The sequence below is a fragment of the Otolemur garnettii genome, unplaced genomic scaffold (genome assembly GCF_000181295.1).
Source record: "Otolemur garnettii isolate 467f Iridium unplaced genomic scaffold, OtoGar3 scaffold00007, whole genome shotgun sequence".
In the NCBI taxonomy this organism is placed as follows: Eukaryota; Metazoa; Chordata; class Mammalia; order Primates; family Galagidae; genus Otolemur; species Otolemur garnettii.
Genome location: NW_003852402.1, coordinates 17,337,889 through 17,365,233, shown reverse-complemented (window position 1 = coordinate 17,365,233; position 27,345 = coordinate 17,337,889). Strand labels below are relative to the sequence as shown.

The window sequence follows — 27,345 nt, the reverse complement described above, 5'->3', positions numbered from 1 at the left end:
GTACATTAAAGAGGTCCCACCTCCTCCGGAAGCCTCACCTGATGGCCCTGCCTGGGTTCTCCTCTGCTGTCCCTTCTTATCCCTGCACTCAACACAATGTTTTTTAATATTGTGCTGTGCCTGACTCCTCCATGACTATGTAGATCATGAGACCATCAAGGGCAGAGACTGCGGCTTACCCAGCTCCATCTAACTGTCCTGACCCAAGGTGAGAAGTTAATAAACGTGTGCGGAATCAACGAGAAACAAGAGAGACAAAGGAAAGGGAGGAGGCTGTCGTTGCTCTGCCCTTCAATCCCACAGACTAAGTGGGACTAATCCCAGCACGCCCTTCACCGAGGAAGAAGGCCAGATGCCAGGCAACTGGTGATGGTTCCATTCAGGAATAAAATCAGAGGGCTCTGGTCTTATCACCCTCCCTGTTACCATCAGGACAAGTAGCCCCCAAACTTTGTAAGCATTCCCAAGCTGAGTGACTTCTGAGTTGTGGTTTCCCTGTGGTGCTAAATAGCATGAAAGAGCCTGTCATACATCTCAGGTGGCCACCGGGGTGAAGCTGGGAGTCACTGCAGGCCAGTGGGAGAAGAGGAACTTCTGGGACAATAAGCTGGACAGGCAGCTTCAGAGAGGGAGGGAAAAAGGCTGAGGTTGTAGGCCTGCAACTAGGAAGAAAAGCTGAGTTCAGAGAGTCAGTCTGGACCTGGGAAGAGACCGGTTAAGTTTTAAAACATGCCCTTGAAGACCTTTGCATGGGCAGCTGTTTTTAACAGATGCCAAAGAGTTTGGGCCTGTGGCCAAACCTGGAAAGAATGTTTTGAGACCTGGCAGTGACTCAGGGGATCAGCTCTGCCTTTGAAGAAAGGGTAGAAAATGAAAAGATCTCTTCAGAAAAATACTCCAAAAAATCAGCGCTTCTAAGTTTCATTTTACGTGTCAGCTCTGACCTTTGGTAGGGGCTTTGGGGATTGCTAAATTGAGGAATAAAAGCTAAAGCTATAACCAAGCTCAGTTAAAAAGAACGAAGAAAGGAAGAAAAGAAAGCAAAGGAAAGGAAAGGAAAAGGAAATAGAGGAAAGAAGGAAGGGGGGAGGGAGGGAGGGAGGAAGAAAAAACGAGTGCTATGATTGAGTAATCATGTCTGCCAGGGGTGAAGGTATGAAGTAATTGGAAAGGACCCAGGAATCAACAGAAGATAAAAGAGAAAATCCTAAATGTACTGTTGAATGACTTAAATATGAGAGGCTGTGTACCTTAGTGGAAATACCACAGGCTTTGTCATTAGAGCTGACTTTGAATCCTGCCCAGTTTATTAGTTGTATAATTTTGAGAAGCTTACAGAACCCCATCTGTAAACTGGAATCATTCTGCAGACTACGAAAAAAATGCTATGCAAGTCTCGCCTACAATTATTATAACACTCACGTAGCAATTCCAGGTATCAGGCATTGTTCGAAGGCTCATAAACAGTCATTCATTTGATTATCACAACAACCCTAGGAGCTGACTATCCCCAATACACTGACAAGGAAACTGAGGCTTAGCAAGCTTAAGAGACCTGCCAACAGCCACACAATTAATCAGTGGCAAAGCCAAGACTCAAACCCAGGCAGTAAGTTCTCAGTACATGTGTCTTAACCACCTTAATAGCTACTAGACCCAACCACATTGCTGTGACTACTATCCCTATGTGTTAAGCAACTGACCTAAGCTCTGTGATTTAACTTCACTCCGTAAGACTTGCACCTGATCACCTCCGTGATTTAACTTCACTCCGTAAGACTTGCACCTGCTCACCTCCATGATTTAACTTCACTCCATAAGACTTGCACCTGATCACCTCCGTGATTTAACTTCACTCCGTAAGACTTGCACCTGACATGCATAAAAAACACATTTAATAATAGGGCACTTCATCTTATACCATGTGAGGTAGAGAGTCATGAACAGGACAAGAACAGGGGCTATTCGCCTGAAGAAAAGAGAAAGGACAAAATCAGGACTCGAGACTTTGACCTCTACTAAAACATCTCTTGCCTTTTTACTCTCTGCCACACATAGTATCATGAAAAGTTTACTCAAAATCCACCAAAATCCACAGGACAGGTGTCTCACTCCCTTCAAGCAGCTACAACAAATACCATTCACTGAGTGGCCTCTCAACAACAAGCTTTTGTTTCTCACAGGTCTGGAAACTGGGAAGGCCAAGATCAAGGTGCTGGCAAATTCCATGCCTGGTGAGGACCCCCTTATGGTTCATCAATGGTACCTTCTAGCTATGTTATCACATGATAGAAAGGCAGAACAAGCCCTCTTGGACCTGTTTTATCAGGGCCCTAATCCTATTAGTGATAGCACTGCTCTTGTGTTCCCAAATCACCGCCCCCAAAGTCCCACTTCCTAATACCATCACCTTGGGGGATGAATTTCAAATTTCAATACAAGTATTTGGGGGACACAAATATTCAGACCATAACAATAGGGAGGCAAGACAAGGGAGTCTTCAGTATGTAAAAATCCTGTTTTGTTTTATCCTCTGCTGGACTGGGGCATTCTTTCACAAACAGGCTCTAGACCAGGGGTCAGGAACAGCCCTTGGGTCAAACGTTGCCTTTCGCCAAGTTTTGTAAATAAAGTTTTGTTGGAAAACAGCCATGCGTATTTTTTGGTTTTGTCTGTGGCTATTTTATGCTCCACCAGCATAGCTGAATAGTTGCAACAGCAATCACATGGCCTGCTATTTGGCCCATTATGGAAAAAGTTTGCTGACTCCTGACCTCCACATTTTCTATATATCAATATGGCACACATGATTAATCTTATAGCCGTAACTAAGAAAGAAAGAACAGCCTTTCGGCCGGAGACGCCATCTTCCAGTAATTCACCAAAATGACAAACACAAGGGGAAAGAGGAGAGGCACCTGATACATGTTCTCTAGGCCTTTTAGAAAACATAGAGTTGTTCCTATGGCCACATATATGCGAATCTACAAGAAAGGTGATATCATAGACATCAAGGGAATGGGTATTGTTCAAAAAGGCAGGCCACACAAATGTTACCGTGGCAAAACTGGAAGAGTCTACAATGTTACCCAGCATGCTATTGGCAATGCTGTAAACAAACAAGTTAAGGGCAAGATTCTTGCCAAGAGGATTAATGTTCATATTGAGCACGTTAAGCTTTCTAAGAGCTGAGATAGCTTCCTGAAATGTGGGAAGGAAAATGATCAGAAAAAGAAGGAAGCCAAAGAGAAAGGTACCTGGGTTCAACTGAAGCGCCAGCCTGCTCCACCCAGAGAAGCCCACTTTGTGAGAACCAACGGAAAGGAGCCTGAGCTCCTGGAACCCATTCCCTATGAATTCATGGCATAATAAGCATATAACACAGCATAAAGGAGTACCAGTGGACCCATGCTTTTAGGTGCAAGAACCTATTTGTTCCCCATGAGCTCATGGCATAATAGGTGTACAGCATATTACACTGGATAACCAATAGACCCCATGTAACAGTGATACAAGGTGCTGGAACTTATTGCCCATGAATTCAAAAGTGAATCAACGCTTTGTCACATTCAATGGCAAGGTGCCTCCCTGAGCTACTGGAACCTCTTCCCTATGAATTCATGGCATGGTATTTGAAAATAATAGTCTACTGCTACTGTAAAAATGTTTCTTGTTCATTCACTAAAAGTGTGATTTTTTTTTTTCCCCCAAAGAAGTGTTAAACCAAATTTTAATGTATCCTAAAAAAAAAAAGAAAGAAAGAAAGAAAGAACAAAGTATCTCTTTGGACGTTCTCCAGGGGAGGCGTGAGGTAGAATGTCCAGGACTTAAGAGAAGCCTAAATGAAAACAAATGTGGTCAGAACAGGACATCTGGGAGTGTGCTCCAAGAAATGTTAATTGACATGATGTAATAAAATGGTTCAGAGATCCACTGTGTGAAGCCCCCTGTGTTAAGCGTCCTTAGGAGTTGTGCTCTGTTGTGAGACATCTCAGGACCTTTAAAACGCTGTTATGCCTTGAGATCTTTAATGGGGGGTTCACAGAACATATTTTTCCCAGGGGACTGTGTTCTTCAGAATATTCTCCGGAAAAATGTTGAAATAAAAGAAGCATTTAGAAGAATGTTTCTTGGGAACTAGCACTAAAAATTATGAGGGCTGTGGTTAAATGAACATGTCTTTGTCTTAGCAAGGAAAGAGGCAAAAACAAAGAAATAAGGAGAAATAGAGTGGAAAAAATAAAAGAGAAATATTTAGAAAGAGGAGGGAAGAAAGCAGGACCCAAGAGAGATGACATGTAAGGGTATGAGGAATACTTGAATGACCAGGCTGTCGGAAGGACAAATGAATCAAAAGCAGGGGTGTGGCCAAATGTAGGACATATGGTCACTTTTGTCATTACCACTGCCATCGCCAGCACCATCAGAGGAACTAACTTCCCCGAGGTCTCGCTCCTTGGCAAACCCTGTATTGTGTCCTTGATAGACATGTAATTCCCATTTTACAGATGAGAAAATAGAGACTGGTGCAAGTTAAGCAAGTCACCCAGAATCTAGCCTATAAAACTTGCCAGCGGAGCACATAGATTCAATCCCATGAACCTAACCCCAAGCCCATGGTGTCACTACTACATGGCACAGCTCTACTTCTAGCTGCATTTGAAGGAGAACTGGGATTCCATTATGTAATACCAAAAGGATATTTATTGTACAGAAGTACATCACCAACACATTTAGGGAAAAAAGAAAAGACAAAGACCAACCAACCAACCAACCAACATCACTTTGGATATTAGCTGCACAGGGCCAAAGAACTGGGGGACTGATTTTTCCCACAGCACATCCAGATGTTCTGACATCATGGTGTTTTCTCTCTCCTTTTGTACTCTCGCGTTAACTATCCCTTCTTAATTTATGTCATTAATTTATATATTGAGCTATATCAAACTTAGCCAGTGTATTACACTTAGCTCATAGAGTGAACATAGGACTTTTTTTTTTTTTTGAAGGTTAAAAAGCATTTTTCAACTCAAGGACTATGGCTACCGTATTTACAATACGCCTCACATAGATTTCCACAACTGCCAGTTCTCTGGGGGAGTGGGTGGAGGTGAGCGGTGTATGGTGACCCTTTGAACAGCTTCCTAGGACAGATTCTGAAAACATGAATCACAGCTCAATTAAATCATTTGTGGCTCAGAACTTACCTACATGAAATGCTTGCATTTACCCACATCCTACTTAACTGCTGATTTCTATGCTTAGAATCTGATGTAAACAGTAAACTCCCTTATGTCGGGAGGAGAAGAGGGAATAAACTCAGGTCTGGAAAAACAGTCCAGGATATGAAAACCTTGCATCCTGGATTCCTTGCAGATGGCAAGGAAGGGTTCCGCTGGAACGCTACAAGCAGGGACTGGAAGCTTCTGAAGGCAAAGTTTGCCCGAGACCGTCTGACACCTCTGATTTACTTTCTTGGTCTGTAGCAAAATAAAGGATTTTTGCAGACGGGCCAGGGGCAGATGGAAAGACCGCATGATGCTCGGTAAATTTCTTTCTCTATTTACCTGGTGAAGGGTCAGGGCAGGGCTTTGGGCTGCTGGGTCCAGAAGAGCTGCAGGGCAGAGCGTTCAAAATCCTGGCTGGCCCTGGGCTGCGGCCCTCCCGCTGCTTCGGCTGTTTTCTAAGATCCCATTGGAAGTCCCAAAGGGCTGGAGAGCCCCAGGGCCAATATTACGTGTCCGAAAGAATATTCCTCCCCCACCTCCGCCCCTCTTTGCTAGCGTTGACGTTGGGGCGGCTGGGTTTTCCTCCAGCGCCGCGGGAAGCAGCTGGGAATCGGGCGTGGCGCTGGCCGCCGGGGGCGGGCCCTGAAACCATTTCCAGATGTGCGAGGCGGCTGGCGCGCTCGGATCTGCCCAAATTCCTCCCGCTGCCTCGGCCAGCCGTCTGCGTACAAAGCATTTCGAAAACAAGGCTGTTCTGGAGGAAAGGATTCAAAAACCAGAGAACACAGGCTTAGAGGGTGAAATGTTAGGTCTAAGGTAAACTTGGAGAGAACAGAAGTGAAAAGTGAAGTTCAGACAGAGTTTGAGAATCTCCTGGTCACTAGGTTCTGAAATCTCTTAGTCGTTAAAATGCTGTTGCCCTCGAATCAAAACCCAGATAAACAACCACGGTCTCACTCTGCTAAGATAATGATAATGACACAAGTTTCAAGAGGCTGTGTGTTTCTGTGTAGACAGAAATGTGTGTTTCTGCCACCGAGTCTCAGAAATCCGGGAAGAGGTGCCAACACTTTCCCTGGGATCTGGAATTTATTTCTACAATGGCCCCTCTTCTTAGTTTCTGTAAAACAAGAATTCCCCCACCCCAGTGTTCCCTTCTAAAGTGCCGCTTTCCAACAAATAATGCAAACCACAGTTTTCTCCCTCTCTCCCTCTTTTTCTTCCTTCCTTCCTTCTTTCTTTCTTTCCGTCTTCCTTCCTTCCTTCCTTCCTTCTCTCTCTCTCTCTCTTCCTCCCTCCCTCCCTCCCTTCCTTCTCTCTCTCTTCCTCCCTCCCTTCCTCCCTTCCTTTATTATTATTACTATTTTTTTTTGAGACAGAGTATCCCTTCTTTGTCCTGGGTAGAGTGCCTTGGCGTTATTGCTCACAGCAACCTCAAACTTTTGAGCTCAAGTGAGTTGTGATTATAGGTCTCCCCATACACACATACAACGTGCAGCTATTTTTAGAGACCAGGTCTCGCTCTTGCTCAGGCTGGTCTTCTACTGGTGAGCTCAAGCATTCGCCTCAAGCCTCCCAGATTGCTGGGATTACAGGTGTGAGCCACTCTGCCTGACACACACACTGCCATTTTCAATCTCTAGTAGCCACATTAAGAAAAATACAAAGAAGTAAAATGTATTTTAGTGATTTACTTTATCTAACATAATATTATCATTTCAACAAGCATCAGTATTAAAACATCCTTAACAAGATATTTTACATCCTTTCTAACTATGTCTTTGAAATTTGGTGTGCATTTTACCTTTGCAGCACATCTCAATATACCTGGTTTCCAAATTTCTTCAGAAACACTTAAGTTATATTTAGGTTTCATATAATTTAGAATTTAAAAAGTAGATTCTTGGCTGGGTGTGGTGGCAGATGCCTGTGGTCCCAGGAGGCTGAGATGGGAAGACCACTTGAGCCCAGGAGTTTGAGGTTGCCGTGAGATATGAACAGGCCACTGCCTTCTAGCATGGATGACGGAGCAAGACTCTGTCTCCCTATAGCATTTTTGAGATATTTCACTAGGACTATTAACCTCTATTCTTAATTTAAAATGAAATTCCCTCAAATTAAGGAAATATGTGTGGATAAGTACCTAGTAGTAGAATTGCAGGATCAAATGATGGGTTTATTTTTCATTCTTTGAGGTATCTCCATACTACTTTCCGTAGGGGTTGTATTAGCTCGCAGTCCCACAAACAGTGTGTAAGCGTTCCTTTCTCCCCACATCCACTGCCAGCACTTGTTTTGGGACTTTCTGATAAAAGCCGTTCTCATGGGAGTTAGGTGTTATCTCATTGTGGTTTTGATTTGCATTTCCCCGATGATCAGAGATTAGAGGTGAGCATTTTTTTCTGTGTTTGTGGGCTGTTAGACTCTCTTCATTTGTAAAGTTTCTGTTCATGTCTTTTGCCCCTTTTTAATGGGGTTATTTGATTTTGTTCTTGGGGATTTGCTTGAGTTCTTTGTAAATTCTGGTTATCAGCCCTTTATTGAATGTATAGTGTGCAAATGTTTTCTCCCACTCTATAGGTTGTCCATTTACTCTATTGATTGTGTCCTTGGCTGTGCAGAAACTTTTTAATTTGATCTGCTGCCATTTGTTTATTTTTGTTGTTGCTGTGATTGCTTTGGGGGGTCTTCTTCATAAATGATTTCCCTAGGTCAATATCTGTAAGAGTTTACTCAACATTTTCTTTTAGAATTCTTACAGTTTCCTGCCTTAGGTTTAAGTCTTTTATCCATTGTGAGTTAATTTTGGTGAGCAGTGAGCAGTGTGGATATTGTTCCAGTTTTTTACATGTGGCTGTCCAGTTTTCTCAGCACCATTTATTGAACAGGGACTCTTTTCCTCATCGTATGTTTTTAACTGCTTTGTTAAACATCGGATGGGAATCTGAGGATGGTTTCATCTCTGTGTTCTCTATTCTGATCCACAGGTCTCTGTCTCTGGTTTTGTGTCTAGTGACCACCATTCTATCTACTCTCTGCTTCTAGGAGTTAAACTTTCTATAATTCTGCATTTAAGTAAGATCATAAAGTTTATATATTTTTTTAATTAAATCATAGCAGTGTACATTAATACTATCATGGGGTACAGTGTACTGTTTCTGTATACAATTTGAAATACTTTCATCCAACTGGTTAACATAGCCTTCATGTCTTTTTATTAGTTATTGTTTTAAAACATTTATATTCTACATTTAGAGAGATTCACATGTACCCTTATAGGATGAACCATAGGCGTGATCCCACCAATCACCCTCACTCCACCCACCCTCTGCCCTCCCCTCCCCTCCTTCTCCCCTTCCCCATATTCCTGGGCTAAAATTGGGTTATAGCTTTCCTATGAAAGCTATAAATTAGTTTCATAGTAGGCTGAATACATTGGATACTTTTTCTTCCATTCTTGAGATACTTTGCTAAGAAGAATATTTTCCAGCTCCATCCATGTAAACATGAAGGAGGTAAAGTCTCCATCTTTCTTAATGGCTACATAGTATTCCATGGTGTACATATACAACAATTTATTGATCCATTCATGATCAATGGGCTCTTGGGCTTCTTCCATGACCTAACAATTATGAACTGGGATGCAATGAACATTCTGATACAAATATCTTTATTGTAGTGTGATTTTTGGTCTTCTGGATATATACCTAATAGAGGAATTATAAAATCAAATGGCAGGTCTATATTTAGTTCTTTAAGTGTTCTCCAGATGTCTTTCCAAAAGGAACATTCAGTTTGCAATCCCACCAGCAGTGTAGAAGTGTTCCCTTTTCTCCACAATCACACCAGCATCTGTGATTTTGGGATTTTGTGATATGGGCTAATCTTATTGGTGTTAGATGATATCTCAAAGTAGTTTTGATTTGCATTTCTCTGATGATTAAGGATGATGATCATAAAGTTTTCGACTTTCTGTATCTGGCTTATTTCACATAGCAGAATGCCCTCTAGTTTCATCCACAATGTTGCAAATGACAGAATTTCCTTTTTTATAGCTGAATTATATTCCATTGTATATATGTACCACAATATCTTCATCCATCAATGGACACTTAGGTTCTTTCTGTATCTTGGCTATTGTTAATAATGCTGCAATGAACATGGGGGTGTAGGTATCTCTTGATATACTGATTTCATTTCTATTAGCTAGAAACTCAGAAGTGAGGTTGCTGGATCACGCAGTTCTATTTTTAATTTTTTTTTTTTTTGAAACAGAGTCTTACTTTCTTGCCCAGGCTAATACCATGGCATCAGCCTACCCCACAGCAACCTCAGACTCCTGGGTTCAAGCAATCCTCCTGCCTCAGTCTCCTGAGTAGCTGGGACTAAAGGTCCCTGCCACCACACCTGGCTAATTTTTCTATTTTTAGTAGATACAGGGTCTCACTTTGCTCAGACTGGTCTTGAACTCCTGACCTCAAGTGATCCTCCCTCTTTGGCCTCCCAGAGTGCTAGGATTTTAGGTGTGAGCCCCTGTGCCTGGTCACTATTTTTAATTGTTGGGGGGAGAACCTCTATACTGTTTTCCATAATGGCTACATTGACTTTATTATTGTTGTTCAATAAAGACACCCCAAGGTGTGAAGGAGGGGAAAGAATTGTAACTGTAAGTTACTTGTAACTTTATTAAAAGTTTAAATGTATCTGGTAGTGTTAGAAACACTGCTGGTGGCCTACATAGTAACTTTCCTCTGCCTTTTCCCTTCTAACAGAAACCCTGTTTCATTTGGAGGCAGCCATGTGCCCAGTTGGAAAATACTCTTCTCCTTGGGTGTTCTGCAGCTGGAGTGGCATGTAAGTAGAAAGCCATTGTATCCTGGCAAAGAGTTGTTTGGTGTCTTTGGCCCTTGCTTCCCATCTGAAATCCAACCTTGACGCCTGGAGGTGGAGTAATGACCTTGCATCTCTTCAAGTAAAAGGCCCAGGCTATGCTGCTACATATGGCTACACTGGTGGTGCACACTAACAACACAGGAGAATCAGAGTCCTGGAAGGACACAGATGGCTCCATCCCACAGGGTAATGGGAGAGACTTTTTTTTTTAAAGGCACAAATTGAAAAGATGTAGCCAGTATTAGGGAACCATGGTTGAGAGATGGTGCAGGAGCCTGCGGTTAGTAATAGCAGGGAGTGACTCCTATCCCTAGCCCTGAAGGGAAGGGGAGAGTGGTTTCCAGAACTGGGAGAGAATATATATTGGGATACAGCCAACCTATACAAAATGAATCCAAGTTCACAGTCTCTAGTTGGAGTGCCTCCCATTGGCCAAACCCAATTGGATGTCAGAGGGCTAGGAAGCTCAACCGATATAATCCATTTAGGTCAGCCCCTCAGGATGCTGAACAGGTTAAGAGCAGACGTGTGGAAGTAAATAGAAAATATCTTTGCACAGTGTCATTCAGCAGCTTGGCACATGGTAAAGACGGTAGAGTAAAAACAAACACTGGAGGAACCTAAGTCACTGGTGGCACTGAGATTCACCATAGCAGAACATATTGCTTTGTAAGGAACATGAACCCTTATGTGGTTAGGTTACTTTGGGATTGTTTTAGTTGGGTGCCTAAGTGCAATCCAGTGTGATACATATACATTTCACATGCATTTTAAATTTGTGGTACTATTTGTCAACAAAATGTGTACCTGAGCTGAGTCATTATTGCTCCAAGTATATTTCTTAATAGTCGAAGGTCAAATGTTCATCATTTCTTCTTGCCAACTGGACCTGCCTTGGCTGAATGTTTTGCTTTCAGGTAAGGTCTTAGATAAAATCTGCTAAGGCTGATAGAGGTGGCTGGAGGAAAAGAAGCAGCATTTTGTAGTAGTAGATGAATCACTACACTGGGTCAGGCTGACAAGCTTCTTTATCTCTTATCTCTGATCGCTGGTCACTAAGATTACACACATGGGCCAGGAATGACCACATCAGCCTCAGTTCCTTCTCTTTTTCCTGGTAGGGTTCATCTGTGGGTCATTTCCTTGTTGGCCTGGGCATTGGTGCTCTGGCTTTTCCTTGCTACCCGCTGAGCTGCAGGAATTGCTCCTGTAACTACATCTTCTCTGCACCTGGGTTATCTCTCTCTCACACATGCTATAACCATTTTTCTTCTTGGCTCTTGTGCACAGTGCCCCATTCTGGTAACTAGGTTAGGTTCTACCCAGCCTAGAGTCCTGCTTTCCTCTTGCCAGCTTCTTTTTCTATGCCTTGGCTGCAGTGCCAGCCAAGACCCATGGCTAGAGCCCTGCAATCTGTGAACAGACCTCTCAGACACCATCTGCTTCCCTCATCTAGGGAATAGTCCTTACCCAGCCTCTCTGCTATTGAGTTCTGCCCACTTACTTGCACTCCCCAGAATCTCTTATCAAACCTGTGCCAATAAATCCTTGGCCTGAGTCCTTAATTGAGATTAAGGACATTACCATTTATACTCTTGGCTGAAAACACAGGACTGTCTGCCACCTCCAGCACCAGCACTGCACTCTGGGGCTAAATCCTCAGTGGCCGGTAGCTCAGAAGTAAGAGTAGAAGCAGCAGAAATATAATGAAAATGATGGTGATGGAAATAAAATAATCTATTACTTACAAAATGCTAATTACATTGCAAAAGTACAACATAGTCCTTGCTTTGCACAGCACCAGAACAGATTTCAATCACCATGGTTTAGTGAGGTAATACCATTCGCCCAATAACACAGTTCACATTTCAGTTAGCATAGCATATTAACTGTAATTGCATAAGTACAAGGCAGCTTTTCAGTCCACAAAATTACTATGCAAATAACTAATGCACACCATCATTAGTGACAGAGCACACCACTTCTTTTGCATTCTGTTTGTGGTGGGTCACTGGACATCTGTTATTTGATTTGTGCACAGACAGCAAAACATGTAGTTATGTTGCCTCCTTATTTATGACATTTATAAAAACAAATAATAGAAGTTTCCAAAAAAGATAAAAGGAAGTAAAGAAACAGAAAGTGATAAGGGTGGGAGTGAAGTTCAAATTGAAGGTTAATGGAGTTTTGGAAGAAGTGGTTGGCTGCGGGGAGTTGACACTGCCTCTGTTCATTCCCAGAAGGACTTAGTGAAGGTTTCAAATGAACCTAGGAACTTATTACCATAAATGAGGAAGGAAGTTGTGATGAAAAGGATGTTTGTAAGGAAGTGACACAAGCAAGAAATTCACATGAAAGGAACTTTCAAAGGTACTTTATGACACTGAAAACACAAAGGATGGGATTTAGGGTTGAAAAACAAACAAGTAAACAAAAAGAAAACACAAAGGGTAATACATGGGAAGCAGATCCAAACTTAGGAAGAAGCATCTGGCAATTTGTCATTGCACAGAGAAGATGCTTACTCCATACAGCAAGTTATATGGCAAGAAGTGGTAAGCTCTCTTCAGAGTATTCAGGATAAGTTCTGTACAAAGAAATAAAACACGTTAGTGAGTCTGAAGAAGTGGCCAAAGCAAGGTGCTTTTATACTTTTTAGACAAAAAAATAATAAATCTGAGAAGAAATGATAGGACAAAGGAGATCTGGCTAGAAGTAAATTCCTGTGGGAGTCATGAAGTGCTACAGTAGAGCCTCCATAGTTGACCACCTCCCTACATTGACCATCTCCTCAAGTTGACCTCATTTTCATAGACCAGACACGCACCACATGTACATATCAGTACAGTAAGCCTAGTTCCTTATGTTGACCTCTTCTGTATGTTGACCAGTTTGTTCCAGTCCCTTGGGTGGTCAACTTTTAGAGGTTCTACTGTCTATGGGGAGATGTAAAACTAGTGAAAGGCAAGGGTTTTTTTGACAAATTCAGGCTCATGGCAGCCATCAGTTCCCAGTCTCTGGTGATAGGGCTACTTTCTCACCCTGGTATAGGAAGGGTACCCTTCCAGAAAAATCTTTATAGCTTTATGCATGCAGGAAGAGACAGGTCAACTAGCCCCCTTTCTGAAGTCACAATTTCTCCAGTCTTTTCTACTTGACACAATCAATACACCAGTTTAGCATATTTTGGGATAATGTGTCATCTCCTCAACTGTCCTATGAAGGACTCACCCTTCAGACACTCATGATACTTCCCATGGGTTGAGACAGGGACAGTCCTCCTCCAGGGAACCCAAGATGGTGGGGGAGCTGGTTGCCCACCTCGCTCTCACTTTCCCACTGTAGAAACCATAAGCTGTGGGAAAAACATTTCCACATATGCTTCTACAAGGTAGGTTGAGGGGAGAGAAAGTCCAATTCTTTTACCATCTACTTGGATTTTTCACTTCCCTATGGCCCTAAGAACTATCTCAATGTCACATTTGAGATCGGGAATATTAGTGGTGAAAATCTTGGTACTTTATAGTTGTTTTTCATTTTCTCTGGGAGAGGAATGAAGCCAGCTTGCTGGCATTTTGTAACTGCAATATATCATTTAATCTTCAAAATTACCCTAAGAAAGGAGATGCTGTTATTATTCCCATTTTACAGACAAAAGAATGTGAGGTTCTAAGAGGATAAATAGTTTGACGGAGGCCACACAGCTGGTTAAGTGGCTATAACCTGTTGGATCTTAAAGTCCAGGCAGGACCTTAGTCCTTAGCTATACAGTGAGTCCTGGTTCTTGCTTTTGCACACAGTTGTGTGAGGACACAATTTCCAGAGCTGCTATAGTCTTCTTATGACCATAAAGGAAAGTCAAGAGCAATTCAGAGCTGCTAGTCCATAACTATGGCACCACTGAGCTGCTACACTCAACCTAGACCCACCTACTCTGACTTTCTTGTGCAAAATAATTAAAAGGCTTCTCTCACTGTGAGTGAGATATTCTAGTACTTGTGGCAGAAGTCTTTCTAGCGGACATATTTTTGATTGCTCCTCCAATCTTTTTGTTTCAATTGGATCCTTCTTTGGGGCCCACAGTCATGCTCATCTACACTCACAATTTATCCTGTGTTTATCTCTCTTTACTGGCCTCTGTTCTTTCTTTCCTTTCATGGCCTGGTTTCTATAAAGAGTAGATGACACATGTAATTTGCACTTTCTTACTTATTCATTCTGCAATTCTCTCTGGCTTCTTCCTCCCACTCCACTAAAAGTGTTTCAATCTAGACCACTACTGACTTCCTATTTTACAAACCCAACATATGCTTCTTTGTCCTCTTCTTACCTGAACTCTCTGTGGCTTTTGGCTTTGATAACCACTTCTGCTGTCATAAACGTTATTTGCCTGTGGCTTCTTTGACATCGCCCTCACCCAGTTCTCTTTTAACCTCTCTGGCTCCTCATTTTCCATCTCCTTCATGAGTGCCTTCACCTCTTAAATATTGGCTTCTGTAGGGTTCTATTCTCCCACCCTCTTTCTTTTTTACACTCTATTTCTAGGTGGTCATTTCCATTCAAAGATAGAAGACTGCTTTCTTGAGAACTGGGAACCTATTTTAGGCTCCTCCTAAAGGGAGGGAAGATGAGTCAAGGGTGCTCTGGTACAATATTCTTTCCCATTGGATTATGCACTTAGTCATAGACTGATTTGGGTCATTTCCTCCAAAAGATACGGTGAAGTCATAACTTCCAATGTTGCAAATGTGACTTTATTTGCATGTAAGGGTCTCTGCAGATGGATACAAGTTGAGATGAAGTCATAGGATGAACCCTAATCCAACATAATTAGTGAGCTTATAAGAAGAAGAGAAGAGTCACAGAAATAAGGAGAACACCATGTGCTGTTAGAGGCAGAAACCGGAGTGGTGTATTGACAAGCTAAGGAACATCAAGGACTGACAGCCACCACGAGAAGCTGGAAAGAGGCAAGAAAGTGTTCTCTCCTACAGATTCCAGAGGGATCATGACCCTGCTGACACTTTGACTTCAAACTTCTGTCCTCCAGAACTATAAAACAATACACTTCTATTGTGTTAAGTCCCTGGATTTGTGGTATTTTGTTACAGAAGCCCTAGGAAACTAGTATGCACTTTCTCCATTATCCTGGAGCTCCTTATCTAAGCAACCAGTTCAAACTTGCAGTCTCTTTTGTCTTGAGAATATTTTGCTCTCAACTTTCCCCTAGTTCAAGGGTTCTCAGGCTTTCAAATATCATGTATCAGGTTTTTATTTTAATTTGAAGGTCAACATTAGGTTTTCAGCTTCTAATTTTCCCCTTAATCTTATGCTTTAGGGACGTAGAAAAAACTACCATCTAAGTACTAAATGCTCAGAATAAAGTATAGTTCTTTAGATTAAATACTTTGGGTTTTATAAGAAACTCAAAGTTTTCTTTCTCAAAGTTTATTCTTACTTTATTCCAACTTTTCCAGTTTTGTTTACAATCCATAAAAACATTATAACAGAAATATTCAAGAGTCTATGTGATATATGACAATGAAAAATATTAACAGATAAATATTTATGGCCTCGTCTCTGTTCCCAAACATCTTCCCCTCCGTTTCCAAATTTTCTTTGGACATATTATGAAAGTGGGAAGAATTCAAGATGCAGAGGCTGGAAAAAATAGTGAGCATTTAATTTTTTCCTTATTTAAAAAAAAAATTTTTTTTGTAATAGTCTCAAACTCCTGACTTCAAGCAATCCTCCCACTTTGGCCTCCCAAAGTGCTGGGATTACAGGTGTAAGCCATCATCTCTGGCAAGAATTTATTGTAGAAAAGGTAGAGAATTATCTCTTCCAAAAAAGCTTTGATGGAGAAGGAGGAGAAGCATGCTTAAGTTTAAAGGCATAGGAGATAACTTGAAAATGATAAACAATGAAGAAAAATGAGTTTTAGGAAATTTGATGTACCTTGTATGTGTCCCCTTTTCGTTACCTTCTTGAGAATCTGAGGTAGAAATTTAAGTCTTTCAATTATTTTTTCTTTCTGGACTTGTATCTCTTATTTTTAAAAAATAAATTTCATTGTGCATAACATGATATTATAGGAGACACGCACACACATTTATATACACAGTGACAAGATTAGTACAGTGAAGCAAATTAACGTATTCATCATATCAGAGTTTGCCCCCGTCCCTTTTTTTGGCAAGAGCAGATAAAAGCTACTCATTTGGCATGAATCCCCTATTTAGAACAATTTTATTGCTAACAGACTTCTATCTTTTTGGATGTTATTCAGATAACAAATCACAAGGCAGCCGGGCCTTATAAAGGGATGCGTATGACTGCTATCAGAGGCAGTATTGTGTCATGGTTAGGGGTAAGGGGCTCTGGAATCAGAAGCCCTTTGTTTGAATCCTGGCCCCAATGTTTTTCCCAATCTTTTTTCTGTGTGTTCGTCAGAACATTACTGCTCTGGGCCTCATTTCCCTATCCATGAAAGGGAGATAGCAGTACGCACCTCACTGGATTGTCAGAAGGATCGTATGACTTAATACAGCGTAAGTTACTTGGGATAGTGCCTGGCTATGGAAAACCCTCAGTTGTTAGCTAGTAATAAAACAAATCTACACATAATTTCTCACCTGCTTAAACCAAACAAACCAAAAACACCTTCCGTGGCTCACCGTTCCTAAACTTCTTGGCAGGGCACCCGCCGAGCCTGACCTGGATTTGCCAGGGGAAGCTTAAGCACCGGCTTCCCTCTAGCGGCCCGAGCCCCAGTCCGCGCGCTCCTGGCGCCCGGTCGCAGCTGGCTCGCGGTCCAGGCTCCCTCCCTCATCCTCGGCATCACCCTCCGCATCCTCCTCGGCCAGGACAGACCTTCCCAGGCCCTTCCCTGGGCTCCCAGCCCTTGAGACCTCTACTTGAGCTGTTCTCTGGTTGCGTGTTCTAATTGCATCAAGGATCTGACTCGACCGCTGGCGGGGAATAGAAAGGAGACCGGAATCCCAAGATGCTCATTTCATGTGGACAGAAAGGAAAATGCTGTACCTACTCCCTAAAATACCAAACGGGAGGTGCTGGGTGGGGAGGGCGACTTGGTCGGCAGGAAATGTCATTCCACCCTACGACTTGTTGCCCAGGTGCCCGGCTGGCCACGTCGCCAGTGCTAGGGGCGGGGTTCTCCCGCTAGGACCCCACAGGCCTGCAGCCTGGCCCCGGGCATCCGCGGTCACGTGACGCCTCGGGCACAGCTGGAGGCGGGTCCCCGCCCTCCCCCGGGAGACGGGCGCTGGAGAGGGCGCGGTGCATTGTGGGCAGAGGGGCGGGGGTTGGGAAGATGGCGGCTCCCAGCCTCCTCAACTGGAGGCGGGTTTCTTCCTTCACGGGGCCGGTCCCCCGCGCCCGGCACGGACACCGGGCCGTGGCCATCCGGGAGCTGATGATCATCTTTGGAGGGGGCAACGAAGGCATCGCGGACGAGCTGCACGTCTACAACACAGGTAGGCGCGGCGGCGGCTGGTCGGCGCAGCCTGAGGGAGTCGGGAGGGGGAGGGGAGGGAGGCGAGGCTGCGGCCGCGGCCCTGACAGCTGTCACCGCCCGGTCATTGCTTTCTCGAGCGGCGGCCGACGGAGAGCGCGGCCTGGCAGGGCGACAGGGGTCCCGCCGTGTCCCGGACGGCAGCTCTGTATCCCCGGGCCCACGGGGCGGAATGGAGCTGAGCGGGGAGCCCTGGTGCTCGGGAGGGCGGTTCCGGACGCCCCCGCCCCAGTCGTGCTGGCTGACTTAGGCAAGAGAGACACTGTTTCCACCCGGTTGGTCTATTCCACGAAGTCTCCAACTCCGAGGTCCCAAGATCCCTCTCCTTTCAAAAAACAAAACCCACTGCAAAAGAATGCTCCTACGGACCTTTCCCGTCTTTGCCTACCTGCCTTCCTGAAAAGGAAGAGAATTTAGAGGGGCAAGAACAGATAACGAGAGGCCTTCTGATACTTTCACCCCCAATACAGCCCGCTATCTAGCGGATAGCAGCCGAAATCCTCCTCCCTCCTCCCCAATTGGTAGCTCTATAAACTGGCGGGGAAGCAGGTGAGACCGGCCTCATCTCTGCATAGTCGGAGTGCGTGCGGACGCTGAGCGGTGCAGCGCTCTTCTGGACTGGTCCTCGGAAAGGGAACTTCATAAGTTGAGCGCCAGTGCAAGACTTAAGCACCTGTGGTCATGGAGGCTATGCCTTTCAGTACCTCTGTGGCATGGAAAGGGGATTGAAATTTCATTCTTCGCACAGATACTCCAGCTGTAACGAGACATCTCTACCCTTGGTGTGAGACTACTTCGAGACTTTAGGTCTGCGTCATGACCACTAATGTTTGTATGACCAAATAACTTAATCACAGTGATCATTTAAAGGTTAGCAAAGTACTGGAGTGTGAAATTTTTATTTTTTCACCCCCTTCCTTCTCCCAGCGCCTCACCACATAAGGCTAAAAAGTTATTGACAATTTGACGTAGGGTAAAATCACTGGCTGTGGGACAAATTAGACTTGGTTTAAAGCTTGCTCTGCTAGTTGCCCAGGATCAGCGCTAAAGTTACCAAACCTTTTTAAGTCTCAGATTTTTCAGTTGTAAAATGGAGATGATAATGCCTGGCAATGTTCTTGTAAAAATTAAATGAGATAGATCAGGCTGTTTCAACAGCAGCACTATGGACATTTTGGACCATGCAATTTTTTTGTTTGGGGGAGGTTTCCCTTACTGCCCTGTACGTTGTAAGACGTTTGGCAGTATACCTAGCTTTTACTCACCAGATGCTAGCTAACCACTGCTCCTCCAGCTGTGACAACTAAGAATCATCCCCAGTTGAAGACCAGTGATACAGATGATACGTATAAAGTGCATGATACTCATATCATATGATAAATATTGTTTGCTATAATTGGCTTTAATTTTATTTTGGCAACTAGTTACAAATCAATGGTTCCTACCAGCTGTCAGAGGAGATATCCCTCCAGGCTGTGCTGCCCATGGATTTGTCTGTGATGGCACCAGAATTTTAGTATTTGGAGGAATGGTTGAATATGGAAGATACAGCAATGAGTTATATGAGTTGCAAGTAAGTGTATTTAAATTTTGTTATTTCAGTCTGAGGCTTTAATAATGACATTGTTCATAATTCTTCAAAAGATTGCAAAATATTTCATTAGCATAGATAAAATAGTATGAGTTTCACAAAGAAAATGTTTCTGCTTCATTTAAAAGCCAAAGTTTCTAATGTAAGTTTTTTTTTCTTGTATACCTAGTGCAACATTTGTAGCATCAAGAGATGTTACTTATCAGTTGTACAAATTATGTCCTAGTACAGTAATTCTTCAGCTTTAGCCTGCAACAGAAGCAGCTGGAGGACTTGTGAAAAGATTTCTGGGGCCTCCTCTCAGAGCTTCTGAGTCAGTATTTGTTGGTAGTGGAGGCATGAGAATTTGCATTTTCTACCAAGTTCTCAGCCAATGATGCTGGTTCCCAGACTATACTTTGAAAACCACTGCTTTAGTGTATAGAAATTGTCGCCCTCCGACTAATAATTACTAACCCCCCCCCCCCCGGCAATACCTACAAAAGAAGGATAACACTATGACCATTCTAAATCTGGTTCTCTTACTAAACCAGATTCATACTCCTAGTTGACTTTTTGTCCATATTTGTGAGTATGTCCCCAGGGCTGAGATCATGAGGGTGTCTGCTAATTGGCAGATGTAGATGTATTATATCTATCTACATGCAAGTCATTTCAAAAATAGTTTCAACTAAAGAAAACACCTGTGGCTAGAGAATTAGTTTTGGAGATTGATTTGTTAAATGAGCTTTGTGTTATCTGAAGGTTAGAATATTTGGCATTCATGAATGAACTAATTTCAGAAAGTAAAACTGTATAAATTACATTTAATTAAAAAAAATCTACATAAACCTTAACTTTAATACTTATGATTTTTCATTTGGATAATACTTCAGATATTAGCATTTATTATATAAGCTTAGTCTGCTATTGCAGAAATCTGTGAGTATGGAAGAGTAACCTGGATTTCTGTTGGAACATATATTTCAATTCTAGAAGTTAAATGCTTATTTTCGTTTGTCCCCAAAATTTATTAGAGCCTTCTGATAGAATTTGAATTAAAATATATTGATATGATGTTGTACCATTGACAATACAGGAATGATTTCCTGGTTTCGTCTGACTGTATTCTCTTTTTTAGGCAAGTCGTTGGTTATGGAAAAAAGTGAAGCCTCATCCTCCTTGTTCTGGTTTACCTCCTTGTCCACGGCTGGGACATAGCTTCTCTTTGTATGGTAACAAATGCTATTTGTTTGGTGGCCTGGCAAATGAAAGTGAAGATTCAAACAATAATGTTCCCAGGTATGCTAACTCTTTTTCAGAGCAAATCCTTATTTTATGATTTAGGTTAGGAATACTTTATTTCTTCTATATTTAATTTTTGAAAGAGAGGAAGCTTAGCTTTCTTCATTTAAACATAACAATGAACATATTTGTGTGTGTTTGTGTTTTTCTTAGGCCCTTGAGTGTATATATATATTTTTTTTCAAAACTGTGTCTTTTCTTATTAAATTGATATTAATGCAACTGTTCATATCAATGTATTTAAATATATTGAGCTATAAAGTACTTTAGTTATGTCATAAATGGTAATAAAAAGTAACAAATGAATATTTTAAAATTAGGTTTCTCTGGGAATTTGGTGACAAAAATCTGGCTATAAAATGAAGACTGTCATTTCCATGTTTTGTACAAGAAGCTGTTAGAGTGATTCACATTAACCAAATATTTAATTTATTTTTTTGGAGACATAGTTTCACTTTGTCACCCTCGGTAGAGTGCTGTGGCATCATAGTTCATAGCAACCTCAAACTCTTGGGCTCTAGTGATCCTCTTGCTCTAGCCTCCCAAGTAGCTGGGACTACAGGTACCCACCACAGCTCCCTGCAAAGAGATGGGTCTTGGCTGTTTTTCGGCCTTTGAACTTCTGAGTTCAGGTGATCCACCCTCCTCAGCCTTCCAGAGTGCTAGGATTATAGGTGTGAGCCACTGTGCCTGGCCAACCAAATATTTTAGAATAAATTCTTTACTCCCTCTTTCAAGCAGAGTTAACCCACTACCTGATTCCTTTTCACATAGTAGGTTTTTTGTTTATTTATTTTTGTCTAGTAAACTTTTACAAAATAGCCATTAGGCAGATTTGATTCACAGCGTGTAGTTTGCTAACATTAGGTTGTAGATAATGAAGTTATCTACATTATTAACCCCTGTTATATAGATAATGTTGGTTTTGATTGCAGAGAACCCCTTATTCCTTTGAGGAATTATCCTGTGTAGTTCTTTTTATTTTTTAAATAAATTTTACTGTGTATATTTGAAGTATATAAGGTAATGTTATAAGATGCATGTAATGTCACCTCCTCTATGAGCGGCTATAGCTTGCTCAGTTAGCAAAAATCCTGAATACAGTGCACTATTGCTGACTATCATCCTCATGTGGTACACTAGATCTTCCATTTGTTTATCCTGCTTATTGAGCTGCCTTGTATCCTCTGACCTACATTTCTCCATTTCCTGTGACCACTGTTTTATTCTCTGTTTCTATATAATAGTCACATAGTTTTGATCACATTGTCATTATAACACTCAAGCTTTGGAGATTTAGAGTCCAAAGGTCTGTTTTCTGATTCAGTGTTCACCATGTGTATCCTTAGAGCAAGTAATCTAAGCCTTGTTTCCTTCACTTTGAAAGGGAATGATTAATTATCTATCTTACAGTATCATTGTGATAGCTAAATAAGATTGTTATTGTAGTTTTGAAAGCACTTGCAAGTAGCCATAGCATATAATACAATAGTTGTTATCATCATTATAATGTCCTTCTAAAAATAACAGATACACTTATACTAAAATATCAGAGAAAGTTTAGGAACTCTAGAAAAGGAAAAAAAAATTATCCTAACACAATAATTCAAATACTTTTGCTTTTAGCATATGTCTTTTAAAAATTTTTTCATCAAACCGGTCTTACAAATAGTACTTACAAAAATTCAAGAACTCAGGGCTAGGTGAGGTGGCTCACACCTGTAATCCTAGCACTCTGGGAGGCCTAGATGGATGGATTGCCTGAGGTCACAGGTTCAAGACCAGCTTGATCAAGAACAAGACCCCCATCTCCAAAAATAGTTGGGCTTTGTAGAGGGCGCCTATAGTCCCAACTCCTCAAGAGGCTGAGGCAGGAAAATTGCTTGAACCCATGAGTTTGAGGTTACTGTGAGCTATGATGCTATGGCACTCTACCAAGAGGAACAAAGTAAAACTCTGTCTCAAAAAAAAAAAAAATTCAAGAACTCAGAAAGTATGCAATGTCTTTACAACATCACTGTCCCCTTTCATAGGTCAATACACAATCCAATTTGATATACATCTTTGGAGACCTTTTTCATGGAACATATTGTATTAGTCAACTTGTATTAGGTTATTGTTATAATGGGGCAAGCTTCTCAAGATTATGCTGTGTGAGGAGGCAAGTAAGTATATACAAAAGCCTTTTTCAAAAGCTAGCACAGTTAGTGCAATCCACGCATCTCGGCCTCCCAGAGTGATAGGATTACAGGTGTGAGCCACTGTGCCTGGCCTCTCTGCATCTGGCTTTTCTCACTGAGCATAATGTTTTAGAGATTCATCCATGTTGTAGCATATATCAGATATTTTTTCCTGTTCAGTGATGAAAACATCTACTGTATGGACATACCACATTTTGTTTATCCATCACTTGACGGACATTTGGATTATTTTCAGTTTTTAGTGTTTATGAATAATGCTCCCATGAACATTTACATACAGGTCTTTGAGAATGTTTTCATGACTTGGTTAGTGAGTTAGCAGTGGAATTGCTTTTGATATTGCATATGATGTTTTTTTAAAAACCATCTCATCAACTGCTTTCCATACACTATACTTGGCTTATTTTTCCCTTTTTTTACTTTTTCTTGATTTATTGTTTTTCTCTCTTTAGTGATTTGAAAGTTATACATGCTAACTTTATGCTTCCCAGTGCCTTTCCCTCTAGTGATTTGAAAGTGATATGTGCTAATTTTGTGCTTCCTTTAGTTGTTCTGAAATTAACACACACACTTAAACTAAAATTGTCTTGTCATTCTTCAGAATAACTTGCTATCTTTACTTTTAGCATTCTTTTGCCTACCTCTTTTATTTTTAGAGATGGAGTCTGACTTTATCACCCTCCATAGAGTGCTGTGGCAGCGTCACACAGCTCACAGCAACCTCCAACTCCTGGGCATAGGTGATTCTCTTGCCTCAGCCTCCCGAGTAGCTGGGACTATAGGTACTCACCACAATGCCTGGTTATTTTTTTGTTGCGGTTTGGCCGGGTCAGATTTGAACCTGCCACCCTCAGTATATAGGGCTGGCGCCCTACTCACTGAGCCACAGGCACCGCCCCTTGCCTACCTGTTTTTTCTGTATGTTCCATGTATTCTTGATTATTATTCCAGGTTATAATGTGAAAGAATTACCTTTTTAAAATTTCTATACTTAAGTCTTTCTGATGTACAATTATGGACATCAATTAAATGTAACAATATATTAAGGACTTGAAGAATGCAAGAAAAAAAAATTAAAATTTAAAAAAATAATAACCATATATAACTATTTTTTTCATACTGCTATTTCTCTTATTTTTTCTTGGATTTCTTTTTCTTTTTCCTAGATAACATCTTAGATTTTTTTTTTTCCAAAACAAGTGTCTACTAAAATGTTATAATATTGCCCTCATACTTGAATAATAATTTAGTAGGAGATAGATTCCTTAAAAAGTCACTTTGCCCAAAACTTAGAAAAACTCTTATCACAGGTAAGAAGTTTAGTTCTAATTTCTAAAGTGAAAAAAGCTATGTAGGACATTGCTATTACATTAAAAAAAAAGTTACAAATGTTGTGTGCCTCACTTATCCATATGCGGATATTCATAGAGGTGTCTTAAAGGATATTTACCAAAATATTTTCTTTTTTCTTTTTTTTTTTTTTTTGAGACAGAGCCTCAAGCTATCCCCCTGGGTAGAGTGCCATGGCTTCACAGCTCACAGCAACCTCCAACTCCTGGGCTCAAGCGAGTCTCCTGCCTCCGCCTCCCAAGTAGCTGGGACCACAGGCGCCCGCCACAACGCCCGGCTATTTTTTGGTTGCAGCCGTCATTGTTGTTTGGCGGGTCCGGGCTGGGGATTCGAACCCGCCACCTTAGGTGTACATGGCTGGCGCCTTAGCCGGTTGAGCTATAGGCACCGAGCCAATATTTTCAATAGTGACTGTTCTGGTTATTTAGTGCCATGTAATAAACTACCCCAAAAGTTAGTTACACCAAAAAAATAAGTTAATGACACAGACTAATAACCATTTTATTATGCTCATGGATTCTGTGGATTAGGAATTCAGGAAGGACGCAGCAGAGATGGCTGGGCCCTCAGATGAAAAGGGTTGAATTGTTACTCTCATGTCTGATGCCTCAACTGGAATGTCCTAGGACAAACTCAGCTGAGTTTGTACCCTGTGTGACTACATATGCTCTCAGTTGCCATTGATTTTTTAACTCTTCTGTTTGCTAATGAGCCTCTAAACACTGCCTGGTACATAGTAAGATAAATGTGTGTTAAATGATTGAGTTCTGGGGTTTTTGCCCTCCTAATACCTTTCTATACTATATTAATTTTTCATACATTATCTTTAAAAATAGAAACAGGCTCGGCGCCTGTGGCTCAAGCGGCTAAGGTGCCAGCCACATACACCTGAGCTGGCAGGTTCGAATCCAGCCTGGGCCCACCAAACAATGACGGCTGCACCCCAAAAATAGCCGGGCATTGTGGTGGACGCCTGTAGTCCCAGCTACTTGGGAGGCTGAGGCAAGAGAATCGATTAAGCCCAGCAGTTAGAGGTTGCTGTGAGCTGTGATGCCACGGCACTCTACCTACGGCAACAGCTTGAGGCTCTGTCTCAAAAAATAAATGAATAAAATAAAAAAATAAAAATCGAAACAAAACGCAAGTAAAGGGTGTGTATTATCTGAATGTTTTAATTTCTTTTATGATATCCTAGATATTTAAATGATTTCTATGAGTTGGAGCTGCAGCATGGTTCAGGTGTTGTGGGGTGGAGCATCCCTGTGACTAAAGGGGTTGTGCCTTCTCCAAGAGAATCCCATACAGCTGTTATATACTGCAAAAAAGATTCTGGAAGTCCTAAAATGTATGTTTTTGGCGGAATGTGTGGTGCTCGCCTGGATGACCTATGGCAACTTGACTTAGGTAAGCTTAACTTGATTCGGATTCAGGAATTGGTTATGAGGAATAGGGCAAATTAAAAAAATGCTTTCAAAAATATTTTTGATTGCAGTATTTATTGAGTTGTACTCAGATTATAACCAGCACTTGTAGCCCCAGGGGCTCCTGAGATGTATTATGAATGACAAAATAAATCAGGTTGAACAAATGAATACCTAATTTATGATAATATTAACTCTCTTGTGCTTTCTGTAAATAGGGTTACCATATATTTTGGTTTGCCTGGGATAGTCCTGACTTGTACTTATTGTCCCATGTAATTATCAATATTACATACTACTTTCACACTGAAAAATGGCCTACTGGGGATGATAATTTCATATGATTACCCAATCTGTAAGAAATATATCATTAGCAATATATTATACCTGAATGTAAAAACCATGTAGGTAGTTTTTGTAAAGGGATCCTAGGAATGAATGATTGGAAAGTAGTGTGCCTCTCACCTTTGACTATCTTCTACATAATGTGCTCTTCTTTAAAATGGTAAGATCCCTAGTATTGTTCTTAATTCAAAATTAATGGCACCCTAAGTGTACTTCTCCATTAGAAATGGAGCATAGTGTTTGTCCACTGTATTCTTTAAGTGACATCTAGAGTACTTGTAATACCTAATACAATGTAAATACTATGTAAATGTTTGTTACACTGTATTGCTGAGGGAATGATGACAGGGAAAAGAAAGTCTGTGTATGTTCAGTACAGACTTAATTTTTTTCTAGATATTTTTAATCCATGGTTGGTTAAATCCACAGACAAAAGACCCACCAATACAGAGGGCTGACTGTACTAATATTCAAGTGTAAGTAGATTTCTGATTGGCAATTTATGTCAGCTGGAAATGTTTATTTTAAGATGAAGGTCCAATAACTGTTTTAAAATATTTTTGCTTCATTTTGATAAATCCTTGTTTTATTTTAAAAAATTACAAAGTTGTAATTTCCTGTTGTTAGATCAGATTGCTAATATAATTATTTTTGCTTTTAGAAACCATGTCATGGTCAAAACTAGAAACTAGAGGGACAGTGCCACTTCCACGAAGCCTTCATACAGCCAGTCTTATAGGAAACAAGTATGGTGTTTTTTGTATTTTGCTTTTTGAAAACCAACTTAAAAAAGATGCCCACAAAGACGAATCATGTTGCTAGTTTTTTTGAAAATAGATGATTAAATTTAATAAAGTTTTGTTGTGCTCACTGAAGCTAAAGTAATTTGTCTATGGAAGCTAAAATACTTAGTGTGCTATTTTCTTTTCCTGCTCTTTTTTACTTCATATTCCTCACAATACTATTTTCTTGGCAGAATTATTAAATTTAACAAAGTTTGATTGTGCTTATTAAAGTTAAAATAATTTGTCTACAGAAGCTAAAATATATACTTAGCGTGTCATTTTCCTTTCGTGCTATCTCTTTTACTTCTTTGCATTCCTCACAGTGCCTTGAACAAAGTAGGCATTACGGAAATGCAAAGGCAGGGTTGTCAAACTGATTTGTCCTCTGCCAACAGGTTCGGCACGCCTACCTCAAGATTTCTTTCTACATATTAATATATTCGGCAGTGCCTGATTTGTACTCAAGCACATACTGATACTTACCAGATAGCTCGGATTCAAGTCTTCACTTTGGTGCTTGTCCTGTATGACCTGGGACAAGTAACATTAATTTGTCTGCACCTCAGTTTCCTCAAGTATATAATGTGGATTAAAGTAAAACTTAGTTTACAAGTCTTCATGAAGAATAAATGGCTTAGTACAATATAAAATGCTTAGAACAGTTCCTTGTACATACAGGTACACACTATCAAGGTTAGCAGCCACAGCCATCA

The 27,345-nt window shown here is 41.2% G+C and overlaps 2 protein-coding genes across 3 annotated transcripts in view; one reads left to right on the top strand and one right to left on the bottom strand.

The window, feature by feature from the left end:
- The window catches only part of GLT8D2 (glycosyltransferase 8 domain containing 2), a 41,049-nt gene extending 35,120 nt beyond the window's left edge, over positions 1–5,929 (bottom strand). The window contains exon 1 of the mRNA XM_003783292.1: positions 5,568–5,929. The gene's annotated coding sequence lies outside the window, so the exon portion shown is untranslated. The remainder of the gene's footprint in view (positions 1–5,567) is intronic.
- An 11,424-nt stretch (positions 5,930–17,353) lies between these two features.
- Positions 17,354–27,345, top strand: part of HCFC2 (host cell factor C2) — a 31,512-nt gene continuing 21,520 nt past the window's right edge. For both annotated transcript variants that reach the window (XM_003783291.3, XM_023509401.1), the window contains exons 1-5: positions 17,354–17,617; positions 19,080–19,228; positions 20,367–20,527; positions 25,277–25,485; positions 26,509–26,593. In XM_003783291.3, the coding sequence (XP_003783339.1) occupies positions 17,455–17,617; positions 19,080–19,228; positions 20,367–20,527; positions 25,277–25,485; positions 26,509–26,593 (767 nt within the window). In that variant the 5' untranslated portion in view covers positions 17,354–17,454. The remainder of the gene's footprint in view (positions 17,618–19,079; positions 19,229–20,366; positions 20,528–25,276; positions 25,486–26,508; positions 26,594–27,345) is intronic.